At 37.8% G+C, this 14,979-nt stretch overlaps 2 protein-coding genes across 6 annotated transcripts in view; one reads left to right on the forward strand and one right to left on the reverse strand.

Annotated features, from left to right (window-relative positions):
• Positions 1-14,979, reverse strand: part of LOC113655284 (prosaposin-like) — a 135,773-nt gene that overhangs the window by 38,423 nt on the left and 82,371 nt on the right. The window lies entirely within an intron of this gene.
• On the forward strand, positions 6,967-9,786 carry LOC125141019 (glycine N-acyltransferase-like protein 3). Of its 2 annotated transcripts, none has more exons than XM_047812212.1 (5): positions 6,967-7,324; positions 7,600-7,710; positions 7,822-7,954; positions 8,053-8,176; positions 8,785-9,786. In XM_047812212.1, the coding sequence occupies exons 1-5, from the start codon at positions 7,250-7,252 to the stop codon at positions 9,194-9,196; spliced, it is 855 nt and encodes a 284-aa protein (XP_047668168.1). In that variant the 5' UTR covers positions 6,967-7,249; the 3' UTR covers positions 9,197-9,786. The 2 variants fall into 2 exon arrangements, with proteins under 2 accessions (XP_047668168.1, XP_047668169.1); XM_047812213.1 differs by having other exon boundaries at positions 6,988-7,324; positions 7,846-7,954; positions 8,785-9,775.

Consider the following 14,979-nt stretch of genomic DNA (forward strand, 5'->3'; position numbering starts at 1 on the left):
CAGGGGCACCAATAGTAATTTTGGGCCCTGTGAAAGAAAATGAGACGCTATCCAAATTTTTGTCTACAATTTACATTTGCAGCATTTAGCAGACACCCTTGTCCAGAGTGACTTACATTTTCTCATTTTTATACAACTGAGCAATTGAGGGTTAAGGGCCTTGCTCAGGGGCCTCAGCAGTGGCAGCTTGGGGGACATGGAATCAAACTCACAACCTTCCTATTGGTAGCCCAACACCTTAACCACTAGGCTACCACATCCCACAAGATTTAATAATACTGACCTATAACTTATAATTACCACTAGGTATCAGTATTTAGTAAGAGACCTACCATGGCTGTATAGCTAGCAGATGATTTATTGTGCAAATGTAAATTTAATAAAAAAATACAGTAAAGTAACTAAATATTCAGGGAAAATGCAAGATTCTTAAAGTTTAAACATACTGTACTGTAAATAAAACGTTACCTGCTTTATAATGTAATTAGTTCTTTTTGTTTATATATTGCTTTGTGTTTTTCACCTGTAATACCATCGAGAGCGACATGGGGGAAAATGGGGAATTGAGCAGTTACCATAGAGTATATGAGATTTGTTTAACAGAGGAGAACTGTGTGTTTGTGCTCTCTCTCTCATATATCATCTGAAGTCCTTTTGTGGAGAACTCTTTGAGTTTCTTCTCTACTAAAGGACTTTTTTGTTGTAAATGGCAAGAACCAAAAACCTAGTGAAGCTTGTTAGTGGTAACTATCTTCTAGAGGAATCATTGTTGTGTTTGTTGACTTCAGGAGAGCACAGAACGACCGTTCTCTGCTGTACATCTACAGATCCTCTGTGGAGATCATCGAGAGCACCAAATTCCATATTGCTGAGAACCTCACCTGGTCCCTCAACAACAGCTCCATCAACAGACACCATCCACCACCCCCTTACCTTACCATGTTCTAGGGAGACCATGGAGATCATCCCGAGCAGCTGCATCGCTGCCTGGTTTGGGAATTGCAGCATTTCCGACCACAAGACCCTGCAGCGGATAGCGAGGACAGCTAAAGAAGATAAGGGTCTCTCTTTATTTACTTTAATTTACTCTTTAATTTATTTCTAAAACTTTAATTTATTTCTAAAATATGAGCAGAGGAAAGATGGACCCACTATCCTATCAACTTTTCAGTTTCTCTGACATTATATAACATACATTATACCCCTTGTATAATGTTTAATCTTTCACAATTATAGTATTTGCCTGTAAACCATCTGTTTCTTATGTCTCTAACGCAAGAGTTTTTTTTTGTCACATCTATAATCTAATGGCGCCATCTGGTGGTCTCCAGCTGAACTCGATCTAAACTAAATTCGGTATATCCTCCTTGTGTTTTGTTAGTGTATTTTATTCTGTTTATTCAGCCTGATTTTAACCAACTAAAGGCTGTGATAACGTTAATGATTAAATAAAAATCAAATAAATCAAAAAATGCTCACTGATACAGATATTAACCAAACACTGTTGTCTGTGTTATCTGCTTTAAAGCCAATACTGCTAAAAACTAATGTAAACACAAAGTAAAGGGACTTTATTCTCTAATGAGTGAGCAGCCATGTTGATGTTACTCCGTAGTGTTTTTGGAAAATTCACTTCACACTCGCCAATAATCTCTCATATGACATGGTGGTGTTACTTTCTATAATCAGTCCTCTTTGATAGACATCTTCAAATCCAATTTTTCCAAAGTGCTTGACCGTTTGAATAGCGTATGGTCGGATACAATACTCTCTTTGGGTACACATTCATCACTCTGAATAATAATGTTTCAACGTCAAATTCAGCTTGCAAAATGTAATAGCTTTTAGATGTAAAATGTACAATGGCTATTAACTTATAGGAACACCTATACACCTTCTCATGTGCTGTTATGCTTTGAGCAAAGAGGATGTCTGGGACCTCTGAATGAACAGTTTTAATTCTCTTAAAGGAAAAACTGCTCCTGAAACTGCTATAGCCAGTGTTTTTCATAACTTCTTTCATACAAGGTGTATTGTAGCAGAGCAGGAGGTTAGGGAGGTTGTGCCAGGGAGAGGAGGTTATGCTAAGGTCATCTGTGTGTATGAGAGAGAGAGTATGAGTATTTGAGTGTGTGTGAGAAAAGAACATTGTGCTTTGTACAGAAAGTCTGCAACATTATCAGAAAAGATGAAGTATTTTATACAATTATTCTCACAAATACAAAATTCAAGATTAATATTACATAGATTTAGTTCACAATGTATGTATTTATCCCCAATCAGCAAGTCTGAGGTGACTCAGGCAGTAGTGGCAAGGAAAAACTCCCTTAGATGGTAAAGGAAGAAACCTTGAGAGGAACCAGACTCAAAAGGGAACCCATTCTCGTATGGGTGACACTGGAGGGTGTGATTATAAATATACAGTCTAATAAATGTTGTATAGATGCAAAAGATCACATGGAGTTCACATCTCCTCTTTAGTATGGCAGAGTCTGACTGGAGCTGGTAAATCTTTAGATGCCTCAGGATTCTCAGAGTCGGCCTCATCCCAGTGGAGTTCCAAAATCTTCATTGCATGGAACATGATAGGAGCTGGTACAGTTTCTGGATGTCTCGGGATGGGTAGAAAGAGAGAAGCAGTGGAGATGCATTAAAGAGATGAGTTTAAACTGGGAAAGTGTGTCTGAGCACTGAACTCTATCAGGAAGATTATTCCAAAGTTTGGGAGCTAAATATGAAAACGCTCTACTGCTTTTAGTAGACTTTGATATTCTTGGAACTACCAGAATTCCTGAGTTTTGTGATTTCAGAGAGTATGAAGGATTGTAATGTGCTAGAAGACTAGTTAGATACATGGGAGCTAAACAATTAATCCCATGTCTTCTAATAATGTTCCCTAATGGAAGCATGTATATCGAGAAAAGCAGGGGTCCAAGAACTGATCCTTGAGGGACCCCAAAATTAACTGGAAATAAATCGGAGGATTCACCATTTAATTCTACAAAATGGTATCGATCGGACAGGTAGGATCTAAACCAACTTAACGCCTGTCCATGAATACCTGTGTAATTTTGTAAGCGATCTAGAAGAATGTTGTGATCTATAGTGTCGAATGCAGCACTAAGGTCAAGTAGAACTAATAGGGACATACAGTCTTGGTCCGAAGCTAGGAACAAGTCATTTGTAACTTTAACAAGTGCAGTTTCTGTGCTATGATGGGAGTGTAGTTGTGAGTGTAAAGCTTTAGGTGAGACTGGATCACAAGGTGCTCTAAAAAGGTTGAACATCACCTATTTTGTTCCTGATACTTTTAATTTTTTCAGTGAAGAATCTCATAAAACCCTCACTACTGTACAGTGATGGAAGTGTGTTCAGATTTCTGTTTTTTTTTGCTAATCTAACCACTGTGCTAAATAAAATCCTGGCATTGTTCTGGTCATTTTCTATGAGTTTGCTCAGGTGCTCAACCCTAGCAGCTTTTAGAGCATGTCTACAGCTGGACATACTGTCCTTATACGCAATTCTAAAAACCTCTAATTTAGTTTTTTTAATTACATAAAGTAACACCTCCATGTCATATGAGAGATTATTGGTAAGTGTGAGGTGAATTTTCCAAAAAAATAAATAAATCCCAGAGTGTGGGATTTACGGACTGACGTCACATCAACATGGCTGCTCACTCATTAAAGAATAAAGTCCCTCTATGATTGTTTACATTAGTTTCTAGCAGAGGTGTCAAGTAACAAAGTACAAATACTTCGTTACCTTACTTAAGTAGAAATTTTGGGTATCTATACTTTAATGGAGTAATTATTTTTTTAGCAGACTTTTTACTTCTACTCCTTACATTTTCACACAATTATCTGTACTTTCTACTCCTTACATTTTAAAAATAGTCTTGTTACTCCTATTTCATTTCGTCTTGTCATCATTTAAAAAAAAATCAAGATAAATCGCGCCATCCGGACAGAGTGAATTTGATTGTGTTTGGATGAAAAGTATAAACATATACAGTACCACTGTTTCAACATTATCATATTAATATAACATTATAGTCATTATGGCTTTAGAAATATGTTTTTTTGGAGGAGGTGGAGTAGTGTACAATAGGCCCCTGTGGCACAGCCTAAGCTTTTGTCCTTAATGGCATTTTTTCTTTGCATTACTTTTACTTGTATACTTTTAAGTAGTTTTGAAACCAGTACTTTTACACTTTTACTGGAGTAAAAAGCTTGAGTTGATAGTTCAACTGCTACAGAAGTCTTTTTAAACCCTAGTATCTATACTTCTACCTGAGTAATGAATGTAAATACTTTTGACAGCACTGGTTTCTAGCAGTATTGGCTTTAAACAGATAACACAGACAACAGTGTTTGGTTAATATCTGTATCAGTGAGCATTTTTATTTATTCATTTGATTTTTATTTAGGGGGGGGGCACGGTGGCTTAGTGGTTAGCACATTCGCCTCACACCTCCAGGGTTGGGGGTTCGATTCCCGCCTCCGCCTTGTGTGTGTGGAGTTTGCATGTTCTCCCCGTGCCTCGGGGGTTTCCTCCGGGTACTCCGGTTTCCTCCCCACATCCAAAGACATGCATGGTAGGTTGATTGGCATCTCCGGAAAATTGTCCGAAGTGTGTGATTGCGTGAGTGAATGAGAGAGTGTGTGTGCCCTGCGATGGGTTGGCACTCCATCCAGGGTGTATGCCCGATGACGCCTGAGATAGGCACAGGCTCCCCCTGAATAGTTCGGATAAGCAGTAGAAAATGAATGAATGAATGATTTTTATTTAATCATTAATGTTATCACAGCCTTTAGTTGGTTAAATCAGGCTGAATAAACAGAATAAAACATACTAACACAAGAAAGATAAAACGAATTTAGTTTAGAACATCGAGGTCAGCTGGAGATTACCAGATGGTGCCATTAGTTTTTAGAAGTGACGTTAAAGGTAGGGTCTCCAATTTTTGAGAAATGCTTCAGAAAACTGAGTCGGGCCGAAAAATAAATAAAAAACAAAACAAACCTCTAGCCAATGAGCAGAAAGGGGCGGGTCTTGTCAATATGCAGTGGAGAGAGTGTTCAGTGCGCATGTGTGCCATTAGCTGAAAGCGGTTTTAACATTGACACAGAGGATAAAAACAAAGAAAGAAAGCGAAGAAAGGCTTACGATAAGGACAAGAAGTAGGACGTGTTAATATAGGATCAGCTTTCCGGCACTGGAGAGAATTGAAGGAGCAGGAAGTTGGCCACATATTCACAGATTGGAGTTTCCCAAGTCAATAACTCCTGAGCTAAACGCTGTTACTACACAAATAACACCTCTTTTCTATCATAGTAATGTAGAGAGGCAGCTACAACCGCGTTTTGTGTAGTAACAGCGTTTAGCTCAGGAGTTATTGACTCGGGAAACTACAATCTGTGAATATGTGGCCTACTTTACTTAAGACGCCGAGGCGCTTTTTTCCTTCTCGATAGGTGAGTAACGTTGGTTTTGCTTTGTTACACAGAACTAATATATGCCTTTGTCCTTTACATGATTATGTTTGTGTGTCATTTTTGTTTGTTTTTTTATCTGCAATCGTACTTCGTTGTTCTTCCCTTCAGCTATGATAAGACACATTTCATTAGTTGCCTGTGTTACGTATGTATGTGTGGGCGTAGCTATCAATACAGGGGTGGGACCCATTTGGGTTAGGGGCGTGTTTGTTTTGATGATTTTATATGTCAACATTGGCTTTCAAAAATCGGAGACCCCACCTTTAAATGAGACTTTCATGCGTTATATTAAAGAGATAGAAGATTTAAAATGTTAAAAAAAAGTGGGTCCATCTTTCTTCTGCTCATATCAGGGTTTTAGAAATACTGAGTAAAATTAAAGTAAATAAAGAGAGACCATTATCTTCTTAGCTGTACTCGCTATCCGCTGCAGGGTCTTGTGGTCAGAATCGCTGCAATTCCCAAACCAGGCAGCGATGCAGCTGTTCGGGATGATCTCCATGGTCTCCCTATAGAACATGGTAAGGTAAGGGGGTGGTGGATGGTGTCTGTTGATGGAGCTGTTGTTGAGGGACCAGGTGAGGTTCTCAGCAGGTGCTCTTGATGATCTCCACAGAGGATCTGTAGATGTACAGCAGAGAACGATCACTCTGAGCTCTGTCAAAGTGATGGCATGTTTTCCAGGTTTAGGCTCAGATTGTGGATGTACTGTAGGTACTGAGTGAGTTGATGGCCCATTTTCAAACAATGTCTAAAGAATACTTATGCATGCTTATGATTTTTTTTATTGATGGATTAATTTATTGGTTTTCCCAGTATTAAAAATAGTTAACACAGGGCTGCCAACTTGGAGTTCAGCTTATAGCAAGATATTGGGGGCGGGGCTTTGGTTATCGGGAGAGGCGTGGCTTGCATTAGCAGAAGTGTATTAAGAATATACTGATTTTCAAAGTATTTGGTATCTGTACATAATTTTTTGGGAGATTTACATTACATTTAATTTTCCCAAACATTTTACAGAAATAGGATTAACATGTGCGCTATTGTAAGTGCTGGTGGCTGATTTTGCAGCCTTAATCATTTATTGGGATGTCGTTGACTTGACATTCTGTTCTTAGAAAACAATAATTAACATTAACTATTAGGTATGTCCAGATATTTGTCATCTGGAAATGCTTTTGTACTGTTTTTTTATGATAAAGTTATGTAAAATAACTGCTCAGTGCTGCAAAACAAACAACTCTGCTAATGCTAACTTAATTCTATACAAACTATATAACAGCATAGGCCTATTAGTTACTAGCCTAAACTGGACTTAAGTAAAGTTGGCCGCATATTCACAGATTCGAGTTTCCCGAGTCAATAACTCCTGAGCTAAAAGCTATTATTGAGTTATTGACTCGGGAAACTCGAATCTCTGAATATGTGGCCAACTTTAGTCTAAACTGGACAGAGACACGGAGCCTTGTAACTCATTGACCTGCCTGCGTTCACAATTCATACTGTGCAGATGGGAGGGAGAACAGCTGACTACACAGTTTATGGGAATAAATTGTGTATTTCCATCACAATTGTCACAAAAAGTCACTACACTGTCTCTCTGGTTGCTTTGCGAGATCATGCGGTGCGATTTTTTTTTTCCTTACTGCTGCACGAGTCTGGGTGAGAATATGGGGGTGTGGCACCTCATTTGCTAAATATATGCAAAACTTGTTTTTCACATTTGAGTGACTGAGCAGCGAGAACAGATCATGAAGGTGTTGAACAAGCAGGTGCTGAAAAAGGCTGAGGAAGCACTCAGACTCTACTTTCCTGCATCACAACTGGTTTGTAAACCACACTACATTATATAATTCAGTTTCTCTGGAATATTCTTCGATGTTTTATTGGTATCGACAAGTTTTTCAGGCATTCGTTGTGGTCCGTTCAATGAAGTGACAGAGAAAGGTCTGCTTGGAAAAAAGGTTGCAGCTGAAAATGAAGGAAAATATAGAAAACATGCTTATTTACTTACATCTGATTTATTTAAACGTGTTATACATCATTTGTTTCATAGAAATAAGCTTTGAGCACTTACAATTTTGTACTTTTTTGTCTTCAGGTGTATGGATATGTTTGTCGTATTAATCGAGTAGACGTTGATCCCACAGATGTGCTGGTGGACCAGTGGCCGGATTTCCGTGTGCTGCTTGTTAAACCGGGTCAGCAGCAGGTATTACGCAAGATGACTTCAGTGTGAAAATAATTAGAGCTTAAATATAATAATCTTTGTTGCAACAGATAAAAGACAATCTAACAACACACTATATCTCAATTTTTATAGTTGTCCTGTTCCTTTTATATACAGGATCCAGACTTGATAAAAAATGTGTGCATTTTTACCAAGGACAAATCATGTCTCATGAACATACTAACCAGGACAGACGTTCTTGACTGGAAGCAGGACATGATTTTAAGTATTAATTTTTGATTTTTTTTCTTATTACAACACATACAGAGATCCCGACCCTAGGAAGCATTGTTTAACCATGCAACCTGTAACATATCTGTTTAGGTGTTGACCTGCAGCATGAGGCAATGATAAAGGCTGTAGCAGCGAACAAAAGTGTACCAATTAACAAAACAGTTGTTGGACACTTGATGAGATTGCAGGATCCATCTAAGCTTAAAGTGGAGAGGTAAATGGTAAAAAAATCTGGAATTATTCTGACTTTTATCTCTCATGTGTAGATTATTTAATGTGGGCAACATTTTTATGGGAAAAGAAAGTGATGGCCTTATAACATAACCCAGATCGATGAAATCATTTAGGTTATTTTGTCGTTGTCACTTCAGTTTATGTGTTTGAAATGAAGTAGGGTGTACTTTCTTTGTCCAATTATGCCATTATTGTATAGTCAGAATATTTTGATTCAGAATCAGAATAAGAAAAGAGCTCGAAAGAGGAATGTTTTCACATGTGAGGAATTTGTTTTAGTGACAGCAGCTCCACAGTGTACATACACAGAACACTCACTACTCTTGCACACTATTTACTTAAAACACATACTATGTATATTTCAAGTGAACATTTCACACTTGTACATTCTGAGATCATGTGGAATCACCATGAAATCCACTTGGAATTTTCCCTTGCTCTGTAAAAAGTTACCTCTTTGAACAAGCATCTTGAGATACTTCCAGCCAGTATTATTATCTGAGCCACTTGTTGTATCAAATTAATCACCATTTTCAGACCAAGTGGAGAAGTTGTGAGAAGAACCAAACTCTCCTTCATCCTCTATAGGTCATCCTTTCAAGTGTCATCAGTTAAGGAGTCTCACGCTGCCTTGATTAACAGCAAATGGGAGTTGGGCAGGGGTGAACGCACTGAGCCCCTGATCAGGAACATGATCAGGAACTTCCCTTCGTGTTGCGTGCTGGATTCAGAGGGTCGGCCGGTGTCGTGGCTCTTGAGTTACCCTTCCTGTGCGATGGGACCAATTTACACGCTGCCGGAGCACAGACAGAAAGGCTACGCCAAAGCCCTGGTCACCATATTGGCAAAGAAACTACATTCAGACGGCTGCCCGGTCTACTGCTTCATTAAGTTGGAGAACCAACCATCGTACAGGCTTTTGACCAGTTTAGGCTTCACCAGGGATCTGTCTTATAGGAATGCTTGGCTTTATTTTAATCAGGCATCTATGACTCCATAATTACTTTCCTGTCATGACATTACATTCCTGTCATGATTGTACAATTGAAGGTGGCGTTCGGCACACGTTCATCCAATATCTTATCCATTTGTAACCCTGTGAATGGTTGGCTCTCCAGTTTAATATCTATCTACATGTAGTCTTTTTAAAAAAAATTAATTTCTTGCTATTTTCTGGTAACATTATAGATTATTCTGTTTAAGTGCTATTAAAGTAAAACTTTTTGTTGTTCTTGCATTACAACAATAAAACCACGAGAAACTTATATTGTGTTACAAATGTGTGATCTGTAAGACACAAAGGCAAATTAAATGATCCCCCTGCAGCTTATCTTTTGCAAAAATGAAACTGCCATCAATCATTTCAACAAATTTAACCCCAAACACACACAGCCTTGTAAATTATCCATTTTTTTAGATTAGCAAATAAAATTGATTCAAAACATACTCGATATCTCAAACAAAGTTAGACATTTCTCTCTTTCTTATGGCAGTGAAGCTTGGAATTGTATTATTATTTGGATTATTTTGATCACTTTTCACACCAATGAGATCGATGATGCTATTGATGTAGGATCTTCCTCGTTCAATTCCTGTGACCTATGATTACACTCAGGGGCACCAATAGTAATTTTGGGCCCTATGAAAGAAAATGAGACTGGGCCCCCTACCACACATACAAGCCAGCCTAGCTATCCAAATTTTTGTCTACAATTTACATTTGCAGCATTTAGCAGACACCCTTATCCAGAGTGACTTACATTTTCTCATTTTTATACAACTGAGCAATTGAGGGTTAAGGGCCTTGCTCAGGGGCCTCAGCAGTGGCAGCTTGGTGGTCTTAGGAATCAAACTCTCAACCTTCCGATTGGTAGCCCAACACCTTAACCACTAGGCTACCACATCCCACAAAGTTTAATAATACTGACCTATAACTTATAATTACCACTAGGTATCAGTATTTAGTAAGAGACCTACCATGGCTGTATAGCTAGCAGATGATTTATTGTGCAAATGTAAATTTAATAAAAAATACAGTAAAGTAACTAAATATTCAGGGAAAATGCAAGATTCTTAAAGTTTAAACATACTGTACTGCAAATAAAATGTTACCTGCTTTATAATGTAATTAGTTCTTTTTGTTTATATATTGCTTTTTGTTTTTCACCTGTAATACCATCGAGAGCGACATGGGGGAAAATGGGGAATTGAGCATATATGCCCAGTTACCATAGAGTATATGAGATTTGTTTAACAGAGGAGAACTGTGTGTTTGTGCTCTCTCTCATATGGCATCTGAAGTCCTTTTGTGGAGAACTCTTTGAGTTTCTTCTCTACTAAAGGAATTTTTTGTTGTAAATGGCAAGAACCAAAAACCTAGTGAAGCTTTGAGTGAAGCTTGTTAGTGGTCTTCTATGGGAACCATTACTATCTTCTAGGGGAATCATTGTTGTGTTTGTTGACTTCAGGAGAGCACAGAACGACCGTTCTCTGCTGTACATCTACAGATCCTCTGTGGAGATCTTTGAGAGCACCAAATTCCATATTGCTGAGAACCTCACCTGGTCCCTCAACAACAGCTCCATCAACAGACACCATCCACCACCCCCTTACCTTACCATGTTCTAGGGAGACCATGGAGATCATCCCGAGCAGCTGCATCGCTGCCTGTTTTGGGAATTGCAGCGTATCCGACCACAAGACCCTGCAGCGGATAGCGAGGACAGCTAAAGAAGATAAGGGTCTCTCTTTATTTACTTTAATTTACTCTTTATTTTATTTCTAAAACTCAGAGCAGAGGAAAGATGGACCCACTATCCTATCAACTTTTCAGTTTCTCTGACATTATATAACATACATTATACCCCTTGTTTAATGTTTAAACTTCCACAATTATAGTATTTGCCTGTAAACCATCTGTTTCTTATGTCTCTCTCTAACGCAAGAAAGTTTTTTTAGTCACATCTATAATCTAATGGCGCCATCTGGTGGTCTCCAGCTGAACTCGATCTAAACTAAATTCGGTATATCCTCCTTGTGTTTTGTTAGTGTATTTTATTCTGTTTATTCAGCCTGATTTTAACCAACTAAAGGCTGTGATAACGTTAATGATTAAATAAAAATCAAATAAATCAAAAAATGCTCACTGATACAGATATTAACCAAACACTGTTGTCTGTGTTATCTGCTTTAAAGCCAATACTGCTAGAAACTAATGTAAACACAAAGTAGAGGGACTTTATTCTCTAATGAGTGAGCAGCCATGTTGATGTTACTCCGTAGTGTTTTTGGAAAATTCACCTCACACTTGCCAATAATCTCTCATATGACATGGTGGTGTTACTTTCTATAATCAGTCCTCTTTGATAGACATCTTCAAATCCAATTTTTCCAAAGTCCAAAGTGCTTGACCGTTTGAATAGCATATGGTCAGGTACAATACTCTCTTTGGGTACACATTCATCACTCTGAATAATAATGTTTCAACGTCAAATTCAGCTTGCAAAATGTAATAGCTTTTAGATGTAAAATGTACAATGGCTATTAACTTATAGGAACACCTATACACCTTCTCATGTGCTGTTGGCCAGAAAAGGATATAATCACTAATCATACTCTAGTCCACATTCTTTACAACCATAATGAGCAGAAAAGCATCTTGCTGTGAGCATTAACTAAAGCTTTAGACCGGAATATATTCATGCCTTAAATGAAGATTTTATAAGCATTGTGCTACTGCTAAATGATTGGCTGTTTGGGTAGTTGCATAAATGTGCAGGTGTACTGGTGTTACTGTTAAAGTGAATAGTGAGTGTAAACAAACACGTATCAGAAAATGAAACTGGTTCTCACTGTTTTAGGCGGTGAATCACTGCAGACGCCTTGTTTGGAGTTAAAGATGAGTGGAGTGCACAAACTGACTCGAGGAGCTAAAGGAAAATTTCTGTAGCGCTGTGTCTCTGTTTTACAAAAATCAACCGTTCCTATTGTTTTATTTTAGAAATTTAAAATAGTGCTTTCAAAACTAATTAAGTAATTTAGCCACCTGGGGAAGATTGAAGTTTCCATTTGAGAGGGAGTTAAAGAACGATACAGGAGGTGGACAGAACCTGTGGGAGAGACAGAGACTGAATGGGATGTTTTTATTTTTAAACTGAACTTTATGTTGACCATTTGATAATGTGGAGGTGTTCTTTTTTGTTTGTTTGTTTCTTCTTCCTGATTCAGTTGTTTAATTGCAGGTGGCCTTGAAAGACGAGGTTATGCTTTGAGCAAAGAGGATGTCTGGGACCTCTGAATGAACAGTTTTAATTCTCTTAGGAAAAGCTGCTCCTGAAACTGCTATAGCCAGTGTTTTTCATAACTTCTTTCATACAAGGTGTATTGTAGCAGAGCAGGAGGTTAGGGAAGTTGTGCCAGGGAGAGGAGGTTATGCTAAGGTCAAGGTATCTGTGTGTATGAGAGAGAGAGAGTATGAGTATTTGAGTGTGTGAGAGAAAAGAACATTGTGCTCTGTACAGAAAGTCTGCAACATTATCAGAAAAGATGAAGTATTTTATACAATTATTCTCATAAATACAAAATTCAAGATTAATATTAGATAGATTTAGTTCACAATGTATGTATTTATCCCCAATCAGCAAGTCTGAGGTGACTCAGGCAGTAGTGGCAAGGAAAAACTCCCTTAGATGGTAAAGGAAGAAACCTTGGGAGGAACCAGACTCAAAAGGGATTCTCATATGGGTGACACTGGAGGGTGTGATTATAAAAATACAGTCTAATAAATGTTGTATAGATGCAAAAGATCACATGGAGTTCACATCTCCTCTTTAGTATGGCAGAGTCTGATTGGAGCTGGTAAATCTCTAGATGCCTCAGGATTCTCAGAGTCGGCCTCATCACAGTGGAGTTCCAAAATCTTCATTGCATGGAAGATGATCGGAGCTGGTACAGTTTCTGGATGTCTCGGGATGGGTAGAAGGAGAGAAGCAGTGGAGAGGGATTAACGAGATGAGTTTAAACTGGGAAAGTGTGTCTGAGCACTGAACACTATCAGGAAGATTATTCCAAAGTTTGGGAGCTAAATATGAAAACGCTCTACTGCTTTTAGTAGACTTTGATATTCTTGGAACTACCAGAATTCCTGAGTTTTGTGATTTCAGAGAGTATGAAGGATTGTAATGTGCTAGAAGACTAGTTAGATACATGGGAGCTAAACCATTAATCCCATGTCTTCTAATAATGTTCCCTAATGGAAGCATGTATATCGAGAAAAGCAGGGGTCCAAGAACTGATCCTTGAGGGACCCCATAATTAACTGGTAATAAATTGGAGGATTCACCATTTAATTCTACAAAATGGTATCGATCGGACAGGTAGGATCTAAACCAACTTAATGCCTGTCCATGAATACCTGTGTAATTTTGTAAGCGATCTAGAAGAATGTTGTGATCTATAGTGTCGAATGCAGCACTAAGGTCAAGTAGAACTAATAGGGACATACAGTCTTGGTCCGAAGCTAGGAACAAGTCATTTGTAACTTTAACAAGTGCAGTTTCTGTGCTATGATGGGAGTGTAGTTGTGAGTGTAAAGCTTTAGGTGAGACTGGATCACAAGGTGCTCTAAAAAGGTTGAACATCACCTATTTTGTTCCTGATACTTTTAATTTTTTCAGTGAAGAATCTCATAAAACCCTCACTACTGTACTGTGATGGAAGTGTTTTCAGATTTCTGTTTTTTTTTGCTAATCTAACCACTGTGCTAAATAAAATCCTGGCATTGTTCTGGTCATTTTCTATGAGTTTGCTCAGGTGCTCAACCCTAGCAGCTTTTAGAGCATGTCTACAGCTGGACATACTGTCCTTATACGCAATTCTAAAAACCTCTAATTTAGTTTTTTTAATTACATAAAGTAACACCTCCATGTCATATGAGAGATTATTGGTAAGTGTGAGGTGAATTTTCCAAAAAAATAAATAAATCCCACAGTGTGGGATTTACGGACTGACGTCACATCAACATGGCTGCTCACTCATTAAAGAATAAAGTCCCTCTATGATTGTTTACATTAGTTTCTAGCAGAGGTGTCAAGTAACAAAGTACAAATACTTCGTTACCTTACTTAAGTAGAAATTTTGGGTATCTATACTTTAATGGAGTAATTATTTTTTAGCAGACTTTTTACTTCTACTCCTTACATTTTCACACAATTATCTGTACTTTCTACTCCTTACATTTTAAAAATAGTCTTGTTACTCCTATTTCATTTCGTCTTGTCATCATTTAAAAAAAAAAAATCAAGATAAATCGCGCCATCCGGACAGAGTGAATTTGATTGTGTTTGGATGAAAAGTATAAACATATACAGTACCACTGTTTCAACATTATCATATTAATATAACATTATAGTCATTATGGCTTTAGAAATATGTTTTTTTGGAGGAGGTGGAGTAGTGTACAATAGGCCCCTGTGGCACAGCCTAAGCTTTTGTCCTTAATGGCATTTTTTCTTTGCATTACTTTTACTTGTATACTTTTAAGTAGTTTTGAAACCAGTACTTTTACACTTTTACTGGAGTAAAAAGCTTGAGTTGATACTTCAACTGCTACAGAAGTCTTTTTAAACCCTAGTATCTATACTTCTACCTGAGTAATGAATGTAAATACTTTTGACAGCACTGGTTTCTAGCAGTATTGGCTTTAAACAGATAACACAGACAACAGTGTTTGGTTAATATCTGTATCAGTGAGCATTTTTATTTATTCATTTGATTTTTATTTAG

This window comes from Tachysurus fulvidraco, chromosome 4 (genome assembly GCF_022655615.1).
Source record: "Tachysurus fulvidraco isolate hzauxx_2018 chromosome 4, HZAU_PFXX_2.0, whole genome shotgun sequence".
In the NCBI taxonomy this organism is placed as follows: domain Eukaryota; kingdom Metazoa; phylum Chordata; class Actinopteri; order Siluriformes; family Bagridae; genus Tachysurus; species Tachysurus fulvidraco.

Excerpts from the sequence above, each read along its gene's own strand:
- LOC125141019 (XM_047812212.1), top strand. The coding sequence starts at position 7,250 with ATGAAGGTGTTGAACAAGCAGGTGCTGAAAAAGGCTGAGGAAGCACTC. Across the intron at positions 7,711-7,821 it reads TTAAACCGGGTCAGCAGCAG|TTGTCCTGTTCCTTTTATAT; the intron begins GTATTACGCAAG and ends CAATTTTTATAG. Across the intron at positions 8,177-8,784 it reads TCTAAGCTTAAAGTGGAGAG|GTCATCCTTTCAAGTGTCAT; the intron begins GTAAATGGTAAA and ends CATCCTCTATAG.